General features: G+C 52.7%; 8 protein-coding genes across 8 annotated transcripts; 3 read left to right on the forward strand and 5 right to left on the reverse strand.

Annotated features, from left to right (window-relative positions):
* Window positions 1-51: 51 nt before the first annotated feature.
* Window positions 52-1,808, reverse strand: SEPMUDRAFT_146903 (WD40 repeat-like protein). The gene has a single exon (XM_016903951.1). The coding sequence runs from the start codon at window positions 1,742-1,744 to the stop codon at window positions 257-259; it is 1,488 nt and encodes a 495-aa protein (XP_016762986.1). The 5' UTR covers window positions 1,745-1,808; the 3' UTR covers window positions 52-256.
* Window positions 1,809-2,200: 392 nt separating this feature from the next.
* Window positions 2,201-4,090, forward strand: SEPMUDRAFT_146904 (small GTPase). Its single transcript, XM_016903952.1, has 3 exons — window positions 2,201-2,856; window positions 2,929-3,296; window positions 3,359-4,090. Exons 1-3 carry the CDS (start codon window positions 2,349-2,351, stop codon window positions 3,455-3,457), a joined length of 975 nt encoding a protein of 324 aa, XP_016762987.1. The 5' UTR covers window positions 2,201-2,348; the 3' UTR covers window positions 3,458-4,090.
* Window positions 4,091-5,118: 1,028 nt separating this feature from the next.
* SEPMUDRAFT_38442 (uncharacterized protein) lies at window positions 5,119-5,734 on the reverse strand (the record flags this gene model as incomplete). The annotated part of the gene is made up of 3 exons (XM_016908705.1): window positions 5,119-5,296; window positions 5,414-5,488; window positions 5,595-5,734. 3 exons carry the CDS (start codon window positions 5,732-5,734, stop codon window positions 5,119-5,121), a joined length of 393 nt encoding a protein of 130 aa, XP_016762988.1.
* A 1,800-nt stretch (window positions 5,735-7,534) lies between these two features.
* Window positions 7,535-7,897, reverse strand: SEPMUDRAFT_39561 (uncharacterized protein; the record flags this gene model as incomplete). The annotated part of the gene is made up of 1 exon (XM_016908748.1): window positions 7,535-7,897. One exon carries the CDS (start codon window positions 7,895-7,897, stop codon window positions 7,535-7,537), a length of 363 nt encoding a protein of 120 aa, XP_016762989.1.
* A 348-nt stretch (window positions 7,898-8,245) lies between these two features.
* On the reverse strand, window positions 8,246-8,932 carry SEPMUDRAFT_37242 (uncharacterized protein; the record flags this gene model as incomplete). The annotated part of the gene is made up of 1 exon (XM_016908665.1): window positions 8,246-8,932. A coding segment is annotated over one exon (687 nt), but the record flags the coding sequence as incomplete, so codon positions are not given.
* Window positions 8,933-9,605: 673 nt separating this feature from the next.
* Window positions 9,606-11,744, forward strand: SEPMUDRAFT_146906 (alpha-ketoacid dehydrogenase kinase). The gene has a single exon (XM_016903953.1). It carries the CDS (start codon window positions 9,966-9,968, stop codon window positions 11,490-11,492), a length of 1,527 nt encoding a protein of 508 aa, XP_016762991.1. The 5' UTR covers window positions 9,606-9,965; the 3' UTR covers window positions 11,493-11,744.
* Window positions 11,745-12,133: 389 nt separating this feature from the next.
* On the forward strand, window positions 12,134-13,579 carry SEPMUDRAFT_59080 (NAD(P)-binding protein). Its single transcript, XM_016909483.1, has 2 exons — window positions 12,134-13,006; window positions 13,099-13,579. The coding sequence occupies exons 1-2, from the start codon at window positions 12,209-12,211 to the stop codon at window positions 13,417-13,419; spliced, it is 1,119 nt and encodes a 372-aa protein (XP_016762992.1). The 5' UTR covers window positions 12,134-12,208; the 3' UTR covers window positions 13,420-13,579.
* Window positions 13,580-13,697: 118 nt separating this feature from the next.
* SEPMUDRAFT_153829 (uncharacterized protein) lies at window positions 13,698-14,575 on the reverse strand. The gene is made up of 2 exons (XM_016907530.1): window positions 14,444-14,575; window positions 13,698-14,358 (listed from the first exon to the last, which is right to left on the reverse strand). The coding sequence occupies exons 1-2, from the start codon at window positions 14,465-14,467 to the stop codon at window positions 14,050-14,052; spliced, it is 333 nt and encodes a 110-aa protein (XP_016762993.1). The 5' UTR covers window positions 14,468-14,575; the 3' UTR covers window positions 13,698-14,049.
* Between the last annotated feature and the right edge of the window lie 60 nt (window positions 14,576-14,635).

Below are 14,635 nucleotides of genomic sequence, written 5' to 3' on the forward strand. Positions count from 1 at the left end.
CCGATCAAACTCCTTGGCACGGAACGGAACAAGTGGACGAATTTTGAGTTCCTTTCCATTCGGGTAAGAGTACCTAACATATTCGTCGTATTCGTCCACATGCGCAAATCATATCGGGCCTCCTGTTTCGAAGGCGGGATTCTTTTCTTCTTTTCTCTCGACAATAGAGGATAGTGGATACCTAGTCTCTGTCTGCTGCGTGGTCCTCCGAGGACACGGAAGAAAAAGAAAAAAAGAAAAAAAGAAAAAGACCAGCTCAAACACTAATCGTCTTAAACACACCAAATCCACTCTCCCCAGTACTCATCAACGTACCCTTCATCTGCGGATGCCAATGAGCCTCCTTGACACCCTTGGAGTAATGATTAAACAACAACTGCGGCGGAACATCTTTGGCGTCCGCCGTAAATCTACTCTCTTCATCATCTAATTCCACGGCTAAATCCCACAGAGTCAAATTGTCATCTCCTCCACATACGGCTACGACACTATCGTCTGTTGGATGCCATTCTACGCTGGTGATTTGGCCCAAGTGGAAAGCGAAGTGCGCAATGGGTTTGGAGGTCGTTTTTTGTTGGTGATCGGGGGATTTCCATTGTCGTAGATCCCATACTGACCATGTGCCGTCGTCGTGGCCCGAGGCGAGGAGATGAGGGGTTTGATGAGACCAGCTGAGGACGTTGGCGTCGCTCGTGCTGACTTGCACCGAGACGGCGTGTTTGCGGCTTTTGGAGCGTGCGTCCCAGATTTTGACCGTGCCGTCGCTGGAGGCGGAGGCGAAGACGTTGCGTTCGGTGGGGGACCATTGGAGTTCTTCGATGGAGCTGGAATGGCCGGTGTAGGGGGTTGTGTCGGTCACGAAGCCGCCGCCTTCGGTGCGCGTCGTGGCGAAGATGTGGCCGGCCGTGTCTCCTGTGAGGAGTTTGCCGGCGGGGATGAGAGGGGACCAGTCGAGAGCGTAGCCTTCATTGCGCTTGTGGGCGCGGATGGTGGACAGGGGTTTGTTGGCGTTGGTGGGGAGCATGTAGCCTGGTTCGTCAAAGGCGCGGAGATGCGGGGTGATGTCGTGGATGAGGACTTCGCCCGACTCCTGCATGGAGGCTGTGATTGTGGTGGGCGGTTGTGAGGCACTTGCTTGCGGTGATTGATGTGCTCGGATACGGTTGGTGGTTGTTGTGAGAGGGATGGATTTGGTCTCCAATACGGGATCAGAGAATGTGTCGTCGTCGTCCTCATCTTCATCGTCCGAATCGATGTTTTGGAACTTGTCGTTTCGTGAGAGTCCAGACAACTTCATGACCATGATTTGATTTTCCTTGGCTCGATCGGAGGCGGCTTGCGTGCCTGCTACGGCATATGCGGTGGCGGGGTATGATTTCCGGTCATCGCCCAGATTATCCTTGAGGATGTCGAAAGAGAGACACGGCCACGTCGGTTCCAGAGTGTGCAGCATTTCGTATACTGAGAGATCCGGCGCAAGAGTCTGTCCTGCTTCGAGTTGATGTCTCCCCGGAACGAAGGTTTGTTGGTCGACGTCCATGGCTCCCGCCGCTCTCTCGTCCGCTTCTCGCTCGTCGTCGGGTCTTCCATCGACGCCGGCTTCCAGCACTTCGTCTTCACTCTCGTACTCATCCTCGAATTCATCTTCGAATTCCTCTCCATCGGCCAGTGGCGTGTCTGCTACCGGCCGTTCGCCCGCCACCAGCCTCTGCGGCTCTTCATCCTCGGCGGCACGCTTGGACATGTTCACCTGCACGGGCGTGGGTGATGTTTGTTAAGGTGTACTGTATAGTACAGGTAGTTGTTCACTGAAAAAAAGTCTGGGCTTGGCAGATATGAGTGACGAAAGTCAGGTATCGACGATATTTTTGTCGGGTTCATGTGCGCCTGAACTTTACACGCGCTAGGCCGCATCGGGTGTGGAGGCATGTGGCGTTCGGGGCGGACGGGAGGGCGGACCGCAGCCAGTCCACGTTGGTTGGCGAGGAAGAGGAAGGAGCGACGCAGGCCAAGCGCGTGTTGCTCAACAGGGCAGTCCCGTCGACCAGTCACTACAGCGGCCCAGCACCGCTCAGCCAGCGCCAGCTCTAAAAGACAACGAGGACCAAGTTTTGGGGGAAGTTGCCAGAAAGCCAAGTTGAGTTGAGCTGGTACTACCGCCTACCGCCTACCGCCTACCGCCTACCCGCGCGACCACCAACTGCAGGTACCAGACGCGCTGGACTGGACCTGTCCCAGCTTGATCCCTCTCTGCTCCCGTCCGGTCTCTCTCCCCTCTCCCCTCCAACGCGCATGCATGCATCCATCCATATTACCGTGGCCTATTGTTGTTGATTGACTCGCCCGCCATGGACCTCGACTCCGAGCCTCCACAACCGCCGCCACACCCAGACCCGCAAGCGCTCACTGGTGACGGCACCACCACCAGCACCACCAGTGAGAAACACACCCTCCTCGACGACGCCTCGCTGCACACCATCGCCGCGACCTCTCTCCAGACCCCACCTGTGCTGCAGAATCCCTCCATCCACCACAGTAACCCCATGGCCGACGAGCGCCCGCGCACTTCCTACTCCGACACGGGCTTCGCGTCTCGCCCATACTCGCAGTCTGCGGACAATACTCCCGACCACTCACAACTGCAGCAGCAGCCGTCGCAGCAGCAGCAGCAGAATGGCAATGGCTTGAGCAGACCGCAGAGTCAGAGCGCGGCGGATGGCCAACGGCAGCAGGCCCAGAAGAACTCGTCAGTAGTCATCAAGGTCGGCATGGTGGGTGACGCGCAAATCGGCAAGACGAGTCTCATGGTGAAATACGTCGAAGGTAGCTGGGACGAGGACTACATACAGACGCTGGGTACGACGACGCTGCCCTTGGGCCTACCCATTACTCGTCAGACCCGCTGAAGCTAACATCATTACACTACAGGCGTCAATTTCATGGAAAAGACCATCAGTATACGGAACACGGAGATTACCTTCTCCATTTGGGATCTGGGTGGACAGCGCGAATTCGTCAACATGCTACCCCTCGTCTGCAACGATGCTGTCGCCATACTATTCATGTTTGATCTGACGCGCAAGTCCACCCTCAACAGCATCAAAGAGTGGTATCGTCAAGGACGCGGCTTCAACAAGACAGCCATTCCCTTTTTGGTGGGCACCAAATATGATCACTTTGTCAACTTTCCCCGAGAAGAACAAGAGGAGATTTCGCAGCAGGCCAAGCGTTTCGCAAAAGCGATGAAGGCGAGCTTGATCTTTTCGAGTACCAGTCACAGTATCAATGTGCAAAAGGTGGGCTTCACCTTTTTCCCGTTTTGACCTGGATTCGCCACAGCTAACCATGTCATTTCTAGATTTTCAAAATTGTGCTCTCCAAAGCTTTTGACCTCCGATGTACAATACCGGAAATCGAGAACGTTGGCGAACCACTTTTGATTTACCAGGCGTCGTAAGCAGATGGAGCGCCGCCAACCCTGTCCTCCATATCCTTGGCCACGAGGATATCGGCGCGAAACGGCTGGACCCAACACGCCGGTACGAACTCGAAGGAGCGCGCACCTCGAAGGTGCCGATGAAAGCGCTGGTAGCGAGAGGGATGGATGTCAGGGCATGAGATGGGGAGATGAGGCATCACGTCACTACCGAAAACGCGGGGTGCGTGCGATGCGAGGCTGGTGCAATAGGTGGGAATGGTGTCCACCCGGAATAGACTCCGGACCATTGCATCGATGAGAGAAGTCGAAGAGAATGCTACCTACCGACGAAGCTGAGAAACGCGAGTATGAAAGAAACTGAATGAAATGCCGCAATAACGTGCAATTGAATGGATTATGGGGGGGGAAGGGTTTAGAAGTGAAGCGGAGCAGGGGGAGCCTGGCGCACGCACTTTGCATGACGGAGGAGACTATGGGCGCTTGAGGCGCTGCTGTCATCACCACATTTCTTCTTGTTGTTTTTGTTGTTCTTGTTGTTCGTCGTCCTCTTCTTGCATGACAGACATGTTGGGAGGGGGACCACAGCACGCTTCTACTAGTCTACTACTACGGAATGAAGTATCACCATAATTCCATTTGTTTGGAGAAGGAAAGACTTGGGGAATTCCATGACTGCAGTATTTGATTCTCGATGCGAAGAAGAGGAGGAGGAGGAGGAGGATGATGAGTAGGAAGACCTGGTTAGACTACGATGGGCCAAATTCTACTGGAAATGAGAGCAAAAAGAAAAAAAAAGCATAACACCAGGGGTAGTAGACGCAGCTGCCTAAACGGGCCGCGCCTTACGCCTCGTGAAGGCTTACGAAGCACGGAGCACGAAGCGTATCATCTGTTCCCAACGACAAACTTTCCGCGTATGCGGCCGCCGTCTGCGATGCGAGAAACGATCTGATCTGATTTGTATAGGTAAAATGAAGTGAAATGACAAAAAGTTGCTGTTGCTGCCTACCTTATCTCCTATCGAAGGTATAATCGATCGATCGATTTGTTTGGGTAGGTAGGTAGGTAGGTAGGTAGGTATCCTCTCGGGAATAAGGTAGGGATTAAGGTAGCTTTCCTGTCTATACCTACCTACCTAACCTCTAAGCCCTACCTTACTCTTGCTACCTCCTAGAAGCGGGAATACTAGGGAGGTACTCTACTAAAGGGGCGTATTAGGAGGATTCTTGTATATATATATATAGGAGGTATGTAGGAGACTTTGCTTACTATATACCTTCTTAGGAGTTTGAATTGCTTAGGGGGGTTAATATATAGGTAAAGGTTAGTTGGTTAGAGGAGTTTATATCTGTCTGTTTGTAAATTTGTAAATTTCTACGTAGAAGCTTTTTCTGTTTTCTGTCCTCTAGAGAAAGATGATCAAGTAGTTAGGGATTGAGTAAGGTTGAAATTCGATCCGGTATTTTCTTAGACGAAGAAAGGGGAAAAAAAAACAAAGATAGAGGAGGAGATCAAAAACTCTTCGAATAAACAAGTTGTCGACCTGAACTTTCTTTCCATTTCGTCTCCTATTTTTGTTGATTGGAAAAAGAAAAAAAAATCCGCTTTCTCTACAAGTCTCTCTCTCTCTCTCTCTCTCTGGAATCGTACCTTACATAGGTACCCAAGGTACACATCCTTCAGCAATCCTTCAGGTTCTGATACTCCTCCACCTCATTCCACAAAGTCTCATTCTGCACAACTTTGACCTCCTGACTGAGATCCAACTCATTGTAGCGTCGAAGATCCATTTCTTCGGCGAGGAGGGGTTTGACGTAGGGGTCGAAGGTTTGCCAGTAGGGGTTTTCGAGATGATATCTGTGAATTGGGGGGATTGATTGATTAGTTGGGGGGGTTGGGGGTAGAGGGGAGGGGGTGGATTGGTGGATGGATGGATGGATGGGTAAGGTAAGGTAGAGTAAGGTAGATACATACTTTTGCGAACTCTCATTCACATATCTCTCAACAATGGTGAATTTTCTCGCATCGAGATGATCTTGCATTACAAACCTTGAAAGAAAGAAAGAAAAAAATCAGCAATTGTTTTCCTTTTTCTCCCAAAATCAAAAAACCCAACAAGTAGGCAGGTAGGCAGTTAGGTAAGGCATGTACATACCAAGACAACGTCTCCCGATCTTTCGAATACACCTGACTAGCCTCTTGCAATTTCGCCTTGACCTTGTTGATATTTTCCTCGCCTTCTTTGGTATACAAATGTACGACGAGAGTGTACGCTTGATTATCCGCGACACTCATGATTTGCGGAGCAGCAGCAGCGGGAGGAGTAGGAGTCGCCGATACGCTCAGAGCAGCGAGGAAGAAGAGAGGGAGAGTAGTCTTCATAATGATAGAGGAGGAGGAGGAGGAGGAGGAAAGGATCTTGGTAGAAAAGAGTTCGATGGCTCGCTCACGAGATGAATAGGTACCTACTTCTCTAGAGCGAAACGCCCGCTTGCTTGCTTGCTTCCTCCCCGTGGGGAGCGGGTTTTATATATCTGCATGTACCTTACCTGTCCGATGGTTCTTTTGGTGAGGGGAAAACATGACGTCCTTGTGGTCTGGTGTATTCGCTTGATGAACAATACATTAGCTAAATTAGAGCGCGAAGACGGTCTCTCCGGAGGCGGACCGTGAACCGTAGACTGTACAGTAGACCGTAAGAAACTGGAGAGAAGTTATGCTTGCCCCGGACAAGGGGTTGAAGCGGAGACCGACGGGAAGACCAGCGTATACAGTACCTCTTCGCCAAGAAGAGACTTGAATATACGTACTGTATGTAGCGTTATAGTACTATAGAACAGCCATTCAACATCTCTTTCGACTATTGTATCTCGTCTCGTCTCGTCTCCTCTCGTCTCATCTCCTCTCCTCTCGTCTCGTCGTCTCGTCTCATCTCGCTAAAGGTTTTCTAGTACTGCACACAATACCTACCTCCGGTAAGGAAGTATCGTAGTGCAGAACATAACGAACCAGAGGCACCACGAGCGATTATGCCGAAAAAGGTTCCGTCTAAAATCAAGCCGGAGTCGGGCCTTGGTTTCTATGCATTAGTATAGTACCTATACATACCTGACCTTCTAGTATGTACATAGGTACATGATGGTGATGTATTCGCCAAGACAGAAGCAGTACGATTATACCTTAAGGGAAGATTCAGACCTTTATGTAGCTGAGTGAGTAAGTGAGTGAGTACCTGGAGTAAAAAGAAGTTGGACGCGAACGATGGAAGTCGCCATGGCATGATGAGTCAGCAGTCAGCAAGACCACACTCGTGACTAGGTACTAAGGGCAGTGATAATATGTTGGTAGAGTAAGGTAGTGACTTCAGTCAGGTAGGTAAGTTTGAAGGTTGTGAGAATCTGAGCGGACTGATGGGAGTAGTCGGAAGCGAGGATAATGATCCAAGGTCGATAGGTAGTAATACTAGATTAGTAGTAGTCTAGCCTTTTCATCTTCCTGATTCTAGATCCTCTCCATCTGAGTACCTTAAGTCTATATTTTGGGGGGCAAGTCGTTCATATACAATCCAAGCCCTCTCTTTGTCCGCTCTGCCAATCACTCCATCGATCCACCCGCTATGCGCATGTCCCTTTTTCTCACGGGATAGTTTCGGCGCCGAAGCGAGCCTCGTGTTCTTCCTCTGCTTCTTCTTCTTCTTTTTCTTTCTCTTCTCTTCTTCCTTGCCACTACTTGGAACCCACCCATTGGCCTAGATGCAAGAAACAGACCAACAGAGCCGAGCAGAGGGGGAAGAGAGATGAGAGAGAGAGAGAGAGAGAGAGCGCGCGCGGGCCGTAAGATGCGCGTGATGATAACGCCTGGGAGCTGATCAATAAAAAAAAAACAAAAAAACAAAAAAGAAAACAAGTATGCCTCCTATGCATGCTGCTGTTCGTGGCAAAACAGTGTACGGTGCAAAAGGCTCCTGGGTATCATCCATTTCCGATTCCGAAACCATGCTCATCAAGATGATGAATCAAACAAGCAAGCAGAGTCGTTAGTTTCGTCAGGGAGGAGCGATAACATATGCTTGTATGGAATGAATGTATGCTGTCATCATTGGTGCACCGGTTGCTCCACCAGTCGGCTTCGACTTTCCTGTAGAGAAGTCTGCGCGGCGCTGGCAGTGTCAATTCCACTGCCCGTTGTGCTGGTGCTCTCACTTCTTGCAAAGGTAACGTGCCTGGGTGGTGCGGGAAATTCGGCTCTATTGGGAGACACCTGTCCTTGGCTGGAGTTGTTGGTCGTGGCGGTGCCTGTTCTTGCAATGTGAGGGCCCACGGAAGTGTGAGGGGAACCCAACTGAAAGAGGGCTTGCAAAGCTTCGGCTTCGGCTTCTGCGGTTTGCGTCTGTGTTCGGATTGTCGCAGGACGCTGAGGAGGTAGAGTGGCACTGACAGGCGTCCGAGGAGGAGACATGGCGGTGTTGATGTGTTGTGGAACAGGAGGGTGGAAGATGGGTCCGTTGTATGCTCGACGCTGGCTGGAAGTCGGTCGAATATCTGGCGCAGGCTGGAGGCGAGGCACTGTCGCGTACTGCTGCTGTTGTTGTTGCTGTAATTGTGCTTGATACTGCGAGTAGTTTCCCGAGGTGCGCTTCGAGGGCGCGGGTTCATTAGTATGCAGCGCAGATCTTCCGTATGGATCATACATGGACAGCTTCGAGGCATCGTTGGTCAGGCCGCTAGTTCCAGGCCGTTGCTGCTCGACGGACTCCCACTCGTACCTCTTCTGCTGTCTCTCCGCCGCCAGCTGCTCCACCTCGGCCAGCGACTTGTGCTCCCACCCATTCTGCACCTTGGCCATGGCATAGCCGAGACGCGCTCTCAACGTGGCTGCTATCTCTCCCGCCTTGCTCCCCGCCGAGGACGACTGCGACTCCCGTCGCGACTCGGGTCCTGCTGTGCGGGGAGTGGTGTGGTACGGAGAGGTGGTTATGCTATGCGCGTTCTTCACGTGGCCGGACGCGGTCCTCTTGGCGCCATTGGTGGTCGCGACGGGCGAGGTGATGCTCATGGGGCTATATAGTGCACTGTCGGCAGCGCTGTTGAGGTGGGGTGTACATTGGGCATTTTCGGGAGTCCTATTGCGCGGCGGTTGGACATGATTGTGTGTTTGTGTTGCGTGTGGTGTTGCATGGGTGGCAGTTGCGTGGGTGAGGTCAGCCGAGGACGAGGGCGACGTCAGAGCGGTGTCGGTGGTGAGTTGTGACAGATTGGTGTCGCTGCCTTGCAGTCTGGAGAGCGCGCTGCTGCCGCCGAAAGAGCTGTGTATGCTGGCGATGGATTCTTGGCTGGCGGGTTGCGACAGCGTCGGCGGGTGTGGCGGGTGGTGGTGTTGGTGGGTGGTGTCGGCTGGCTGCTGCATACGCGTCGTCGTGGCCGTTTGCGCGCGAGACGGGTCTGGGCGATGCGACTGGGAGGGCGCATGCGTGTAGTCGAGCGTGGCGGTCATGGTCTCCATTGGGGAGGGAGGGTGGTATGTGTGGGTGGTGGTGGTGGTGGTAGAGTGTGTGTCCTCAGAAGACGGGACGGCGAGCAAGAGTGCCCTCGGGCGTGGTGGTGGAGTCTCTGGGCTCGCTCTCTCTCTCGCTCGCTCACTCGCGCGTTGTGGAGGCTCTGGGCGGACTGGCCTCGTGCACTACAAAGATCGGTATCCTTACTCCGACCAGGTCAGGTAGTTGACGTCTTCGCGGCTCGATGATGACAGCAACACGCGCTATACACTCACTTTGACGCGTGCATTGCCAAGTCTTCGCGTCGGTCAGCAATATTGGAGGTCGTTTGGTGCAAATGTGGGCGCAGAAAGAGGAATTCGCATGTTCTGTCCTTGAGACAGGCAGAGGAAGCGTGTCGCGGCTCATCGATCCACTTATCCACTTTGGCACGGTTCGCGTGAACACGTGACAGAGCCGCGTCGGCGGGCTGGGCTAGTGTCTCGCGGGGCGTGCTCGGGCGGTTTTCTGCTTTTTCGTGTCATTTTTCTCTTTACCCGCCAAGTTGCCAACCGCCCTGGGAGTGCCCTCCATGTGACCTACTGTACCTTAGGTATGTACCTTATTCCTGCGGCTGTATCTGTACATATGCTGACCTTCATGTCTGCTTTTTCCCACTGCCACCCGCTGATACTGATGTTGCCTGTAGAATATCCATACCACTGTCCTTCCCCGCTTCCACCACTCGTTCGTGCCGCTCGTCGTCATCGTCATCGTCGTCGTGATCGAGGCCGACTCCACACCGCATGCATGTTCGTCACCTCGGCGCATACCTGACCGTAGAATGGTACAACAACCTACAACCATACCTTACCGTACTGTAGGTACCTGTAACCCCCATACAGTACCTGCCCAGACAACACCACCCCACCACTCGTGTTTCACCTCGCCGACATTCCATTCACTCTCCACCTCCGTGCGAGACCGTGCAAGAGAGGGCGGGTGTGTCATGCTCGCACCCCAGACACTGCAGCATTGTAGGGAAGAAGAGCTATGCTCTGTCAGAGAGCGAGAATAAGGCATCATGGCATCTTCGCTCGTTGCACCTCCAGCACTGGCCGGCTCCGAGGACTGAGACAGCTTCAAACGGCGACAGTGACGGATGGAGACATTGGCAGACTCGCTGCAAAGCCTCTGCACCCTCTCACTCTCGCGGATCTGTGTAAGAATGGGCGGCCTCCGCTGTCCCAGGAAGCGCTGCTCAGCAATGCCAACTTCACCCTCGACATCCTCCCCTCTCGCCTGGCTCATCGCATCCAGAGCTTACGCTCCCTCCCGTATATTGTCGTAGCCAATCCACATGTCAGCAAGATCCACCAGAACTACATCCACTCGTTGTCCACCCTTCTCCCATATGCCGAGCGGAAGCTGCAGAGCTTGGAGGAGGAAATCACCTTCACCGAGGTCATGGTCAACCTCGTCCAGACACATAGTAACACCATTGCTATTCTCGCTCGCGGCTTCCTGGAGGCGAGAAAGTATATCAGCAAGGAGGAAATCACTCGCTTCCTCGACGAACACCTTCGCGCTCGCATCGGCACCCGTCTCATCGCTGAGCAGCACATCGCCCTCCACTTCTCCTCTCAGCCACACGCTGATCTCTCCGACGCGTCCCCGCCGCCTCAAGATTCCACATACATTGGCGTCATAGACACACACCTGAAACCCGCCGACATCATTAAAGACTGCGAACACATGGTGGGAGACATCTGCGAGCTGAAGTACGGACTGAGACCGACCATCAATATCATTGGAGACCCCGAAACCACCATCGCACATATTCCCATGCATCTGGAATACATCCTCACCGAATTGCTAAAAAACAGTTTCCGCGCGACCATCGAAGCAGGGACGGAGAAGGAACCCATCGAAATCACCATAGCCCCCGCTCCTGCACCTGCAGAATTGACGGCACGCATGAAGTCCAAACACGGCGTTGTCCACCAAGCTGAACAGGAAGTGGAAAGAGCAGGTGGAATCAGCAACTACGACCAAGGCAATGTGGATTACGCTTCCAATGCAAACAAGCCAGCACTCGCCATGTCAGAGAACATTCGAGCCCTCGATCAAGCTACACCGGGCGTGACGATCCGAATCCGGGACCGAGGGGGTGGAATCAGTCCGGAAAACTTGGCAAAGTTGTGGGAATATGGCTTTACGACGTTCAATGAAGACGAGATGATGGATAAGATTAGTGGTAATGGGGGAGACGGGACAGCAATGTCGCCCTCCTTGGACTCCTTGAGTGCAGGGGGACCTGCAGGCGGGTCGAGTCTTGCTGGTCTGGGCTATGGCCTACCGCTCGGAAGAGCTTATGCCGAGTATTTTGGTGGGGGCATCGCGGTGCAGAGTCTGTGGGGATGGGGCACGGATGTGTATCTCAGTTTGCGGGGCGTAGGGAGATTGCAAGATGGGCGAAAGGAGGCGACGGAGCAAGAGGAGGGAGGAGAAGAAGAAGAAGCGCAGAAGAAATGGAAGTACGATGAAGGGAACAGGAAGGATCTTGGGGGCCGGTGGTAACAAAGTCGAGCAGACGAAAAAGATGCACGCTACTCTGCTGGGAAAGTCCACAGCAGAACAAAAAGCAGGACTGGATCATCACCTCTTCTGACCATGTCTGGCCGACGCTGCTGCTATGCTGCCGCGATCACGTGGCAGCGACCAGACGCACAAAAATGTGCTGCCCTCCGCAGCCCTCATGGTGATGTATGAGATGTTCCGTGTTATTTGCAGCATGAATCGGACAATAGTGACGAGGAATGAGAATATCAAGTTCATTCTGCCTGTGCCTGAGTGTAATAACCTTGGAGTGGCGACGATGTGTGAGTGCCTAGTGAACGAACAACGTAAGAGAGAGGGAACACATGTGGCTCCAAAGTGCATACATGATTGGAATGAGGTGTAGTCGGAAACAGGTATGCTTTGCCAGAACTCGTAGACTCGTGCGATGTCCCTGCCCAAGACTTTTGCAAACCATAGGCTGGACAGACCGACCCGCTCTACTGGCCTCGGTCCAGAGGGATCTCCGCCAAAGCTCGACACTTCATGCTCTGGCGACATCATCGCATATGATGATGCTTGTAAATCAATTGTTTTGTGCGCAGTGTAAGTTCTGCTATACATTAATTGATTCACTTTCACCTTGAAGCTCTCCGTAATCATCACGCCAGCCAGCTCTGTGCAGAAACACCTCACCCAACCAACCCATCTAGCAACACGGTCACCTCACTCCCAATATGCCCAAAGCATTGGTCATCGAAAAGGTCGAGGGCAAGCCCGGCAAAGTATACTACCCTCTCAAGATCATTGACCAGCCCGAACCTCAACCCAAGGACAACGAAGTGGTCGTCAAAATCACCTCGGCCGCACTCAACCACCGCGACCTCTTCATCCGCCAAGGACTCTACGGCGCCATCGGATTTGGCGTCCCTCTCCTCGCAGACGGATGCGGCATCGTCATTGCAACAGGAAATTCTCCCCAGGCGAAAAATTGGCAAGGAAAACGAGTCATTCTCAACCCAGGACATGGCTGGGAATCTGATCCCGAAGGGCCCGAGTCTTCCACCGGCTACGCCATTCTCGGAGGCACGACGTTGAACCCTCTCGGCACAGCCGTCGAAAAACTCGTCGTGGACGCTCGCGAAGTAGAAGAAGCTCCCGAACATTTATCCAGCAATGAAGCGGCCGCATTACCCCTCGCAGGTCTCACCGCGTGGAGAGCAGTGATGAGCAAAAGCGGCAGCCAAATCCAACCGGGAAGAAATATCCTCATCACGGGAATCGGAGGCGGAGTCGCTGTCATGGCGCTCTTGTTCGCTGTTGCTGCAGGCGCAAACGTCTACGTGAGTTCGGGGAGTGCGGAGAAGATTTCCCTGGCGACGAAGAAATTGGGCGCGAAAGGCGGAGTGAATTATCATGAAAAGGATTGGGATGCGAAATTGAAGGCCATGTTGCCTTTGTCGAGACCGAAATTGGATGCGATTATTGATGGGGCTGGAGGTGATGTGGTGCAGCGTGGTGTCAAATTATTACGGGTAAGAACAACAGCAACAGAAAAAATCATCTCCCTTTTCCTCCTCTTTCCCGGGCCACCTATACTAACCTCTTCCATCCATCCATCCTATAGGACGGCGGCATCATCTCCCAATACGGAATGACGACCTCCCCCAAACTCACCTGGAGCATGCCCGCGGTCCTCAAAAATCTCGAACTCCGCGGCTCCACGATGGGATCTCGACGAGAATTCTCCGACATGGTCAGATTTGTGGCGGCGAAAAATTTGCGCCCACTGGTGTCGCGGGCGGTTTCTTGCTGTGATGGAATGCAGAATTTGGAGGGCATTGAGGGCTTGTTTGAGGATATGAAGAGTGGGAAACAGTTGGGGAAATTGGTGGTGGAGATTTCCAAGGAGGGGGAGGGTGATAAGGGGAACTTGAGTAAGTTGTAGATGGGTGGGTAGGTAGTTGGGTATGTACATTACCTACCTACGGTAAGGTAGAGAAAGGTCAGGTGTGATACCTTAGGGTTTTGGTAATATAAGGTATGACTTTGAAAATGGACTATGATCGGTGGTGAAGCTGCTAGCAACCTTCAGGTACCTACCTCCTAAGCTACCCTACCTAATCCTGGTACATTTGGTACGGGTTCGGGTTGACTAGAGAAGGAGAAGAGGAATTTACGCGATTTATAGTTGAAGAGCGGCTTGATATTGCCAACCAGTTTTGCTTCGTTTCTAGCCCAACGTCTGTGCATTCCGCGAGATGTATGTGGTTTCGATGTATGACGCGAGTGTGCGGTGATAGAGAACGATTACATGTATGCATACCTGTATGCATACCTGTAGCATAGCATTATATTATGCTATGATGAACTGAGTCCAGAATCAAGCTAGGACCTGTGGTCATACTCCCGATTTCACTCTTTGCTGCTGCTGCTCGCCATGGATTACACCATGCCATCTTGGCCATAACAGCAACCATCTCCCTCCCATATCCATATACCCCATCTCATACACTATCCCGTCCTGTGCTGTATTCCACCTCTCTGTCGATTTCTTCCCGCACGTCTTTCTCACACCCTAATACCTACCCGACCAAGCCGTATGATCACCCTCCTGCTGCTTCTCCTTCTGCACAGCACCCGCGCCTGTCAAACCATTCGGATCACCTTCCAAAGCCGCCTTTTGCAACTGCTTAGTAGACATGGTCGAGTCCGTATTCGCCAACTTGTCCCTGGCGGAGGCCGGAGCGGGTGCAATTGCGGTGTCGGGAAGCTGAGGAGCGTCTTTTTTGAGAGCGGGGTCAAAGGTGTTTTGGAAGTGTGTTCCGGGTCCGGTCATGGTGGAGGGTTCGGGCTCGGAATCGGCGTTCAAGTAGTCGACTGCGGACTGCAAGGGAGAAGAAGCCGGGTTAGAACTTTGGTGTTACTTCGGGAGAAGGGGGAATAATGGTGGGTAATAATAGGTGCCTTACCTTGGAATCGACGGTTTGAGTCATTTTTGCTTTGTCTGTTGGAGACGGGGTGATGTGTTGGCGGTGTTTGGTTGTTGAGGTTTGTTTCGAGATGTAAACTGTCAGTGAGATGTGTTTCAGGAGGTGTTCTTCACTTGGACAAAGACAGGTACAAACTGCCAAGGGAAAGGAATGGGTTCCGCCTTCCACGCG

The sequence above is a fragment of the Sphaerulina musiva genome (genome assembly GCF_000320565.1).
Source record: "Sphaerulina musiva SO2202 unplaced genomic scaffold SEPMUscaffold_2, whole genome shotgun sequence".
In the NCBI taxonomy this organism is placed as follows: Eukaryota; Fungi; Ascomycota; class Dothideomycetes; order Mycosphaerellales; family Mycosphaerellaceae; genus Sphaerulina; species Sphaerulina musiva.

Excerpts from the sequence above, each read along its gene's own strand:
- SEPMUDRAFT_146906 (XM_016903953.1), top strand. The coding sequence starts at position 9,966 with ATGCTCTGTCAGAGAGCGAGAATAAGGCATCATGGCATCTTCGCTCGT.
- SEPMUDRAFT_59080 (XM_016909483.1), top strand. The coding sequence starts at position 12,209 with ATGCCCAAAGCATTGGTCATCGAAAAGGTCGAGGGCAAGCCCGGCAAA. Across the intron at positions 13,007-13,098 it reads GTGGTGTCAAATTATTACGG|GACGGCGGCATCATCTCCCA; the intron begins GTAAGAACAACA and ends TCCATCCTATAG.
- SEPMUDRAFT_153829 (XM_016907530.1), bottom strand. The coding sequence starts at position 14,467 with ATGACTCAAACCGTCGATTCCAAG. Across the intron at positions 14,359-14,443 it reads CTCAAACCGTCGATTCCAAG|TCCGCAGTCGACTACTTGAA; the intron begins GTAAGGCACCTA and ends TCTCCCTTGCAG.
- SEPMUDRAFT_146904 (XM_016903952.1), top strand. The coding sequence starts at position 2,349 with ATGGACCTCGACTCCGAGCCTCCACAACCGCCGCCACACCCAGACCCG. Across the intron at positions 2,857-2,928 it reads GGACTACATACAGACGCTGG|GCGTCAATTTCATGGAAAAG; the intron begins GTACGACGACGC and ends ATTACACTACAG. Across the intron at positions 3,297-3,358 it reads ACAGTATCAATGTGCAAAAG|ATTTTCAAAATTGTGCTCTC; the intron begins GTGGGCTTCACC and ends TGTCATTTCTAG.
- SEPMUDRAFT_146903 (XM_016903951.1), bottom strand. The coding sequence starts at position 1,744 with ATGTCCAAGCGTGCCGCCGAGGATGAAGAGCCGCAGAGGCTGGTGGCG.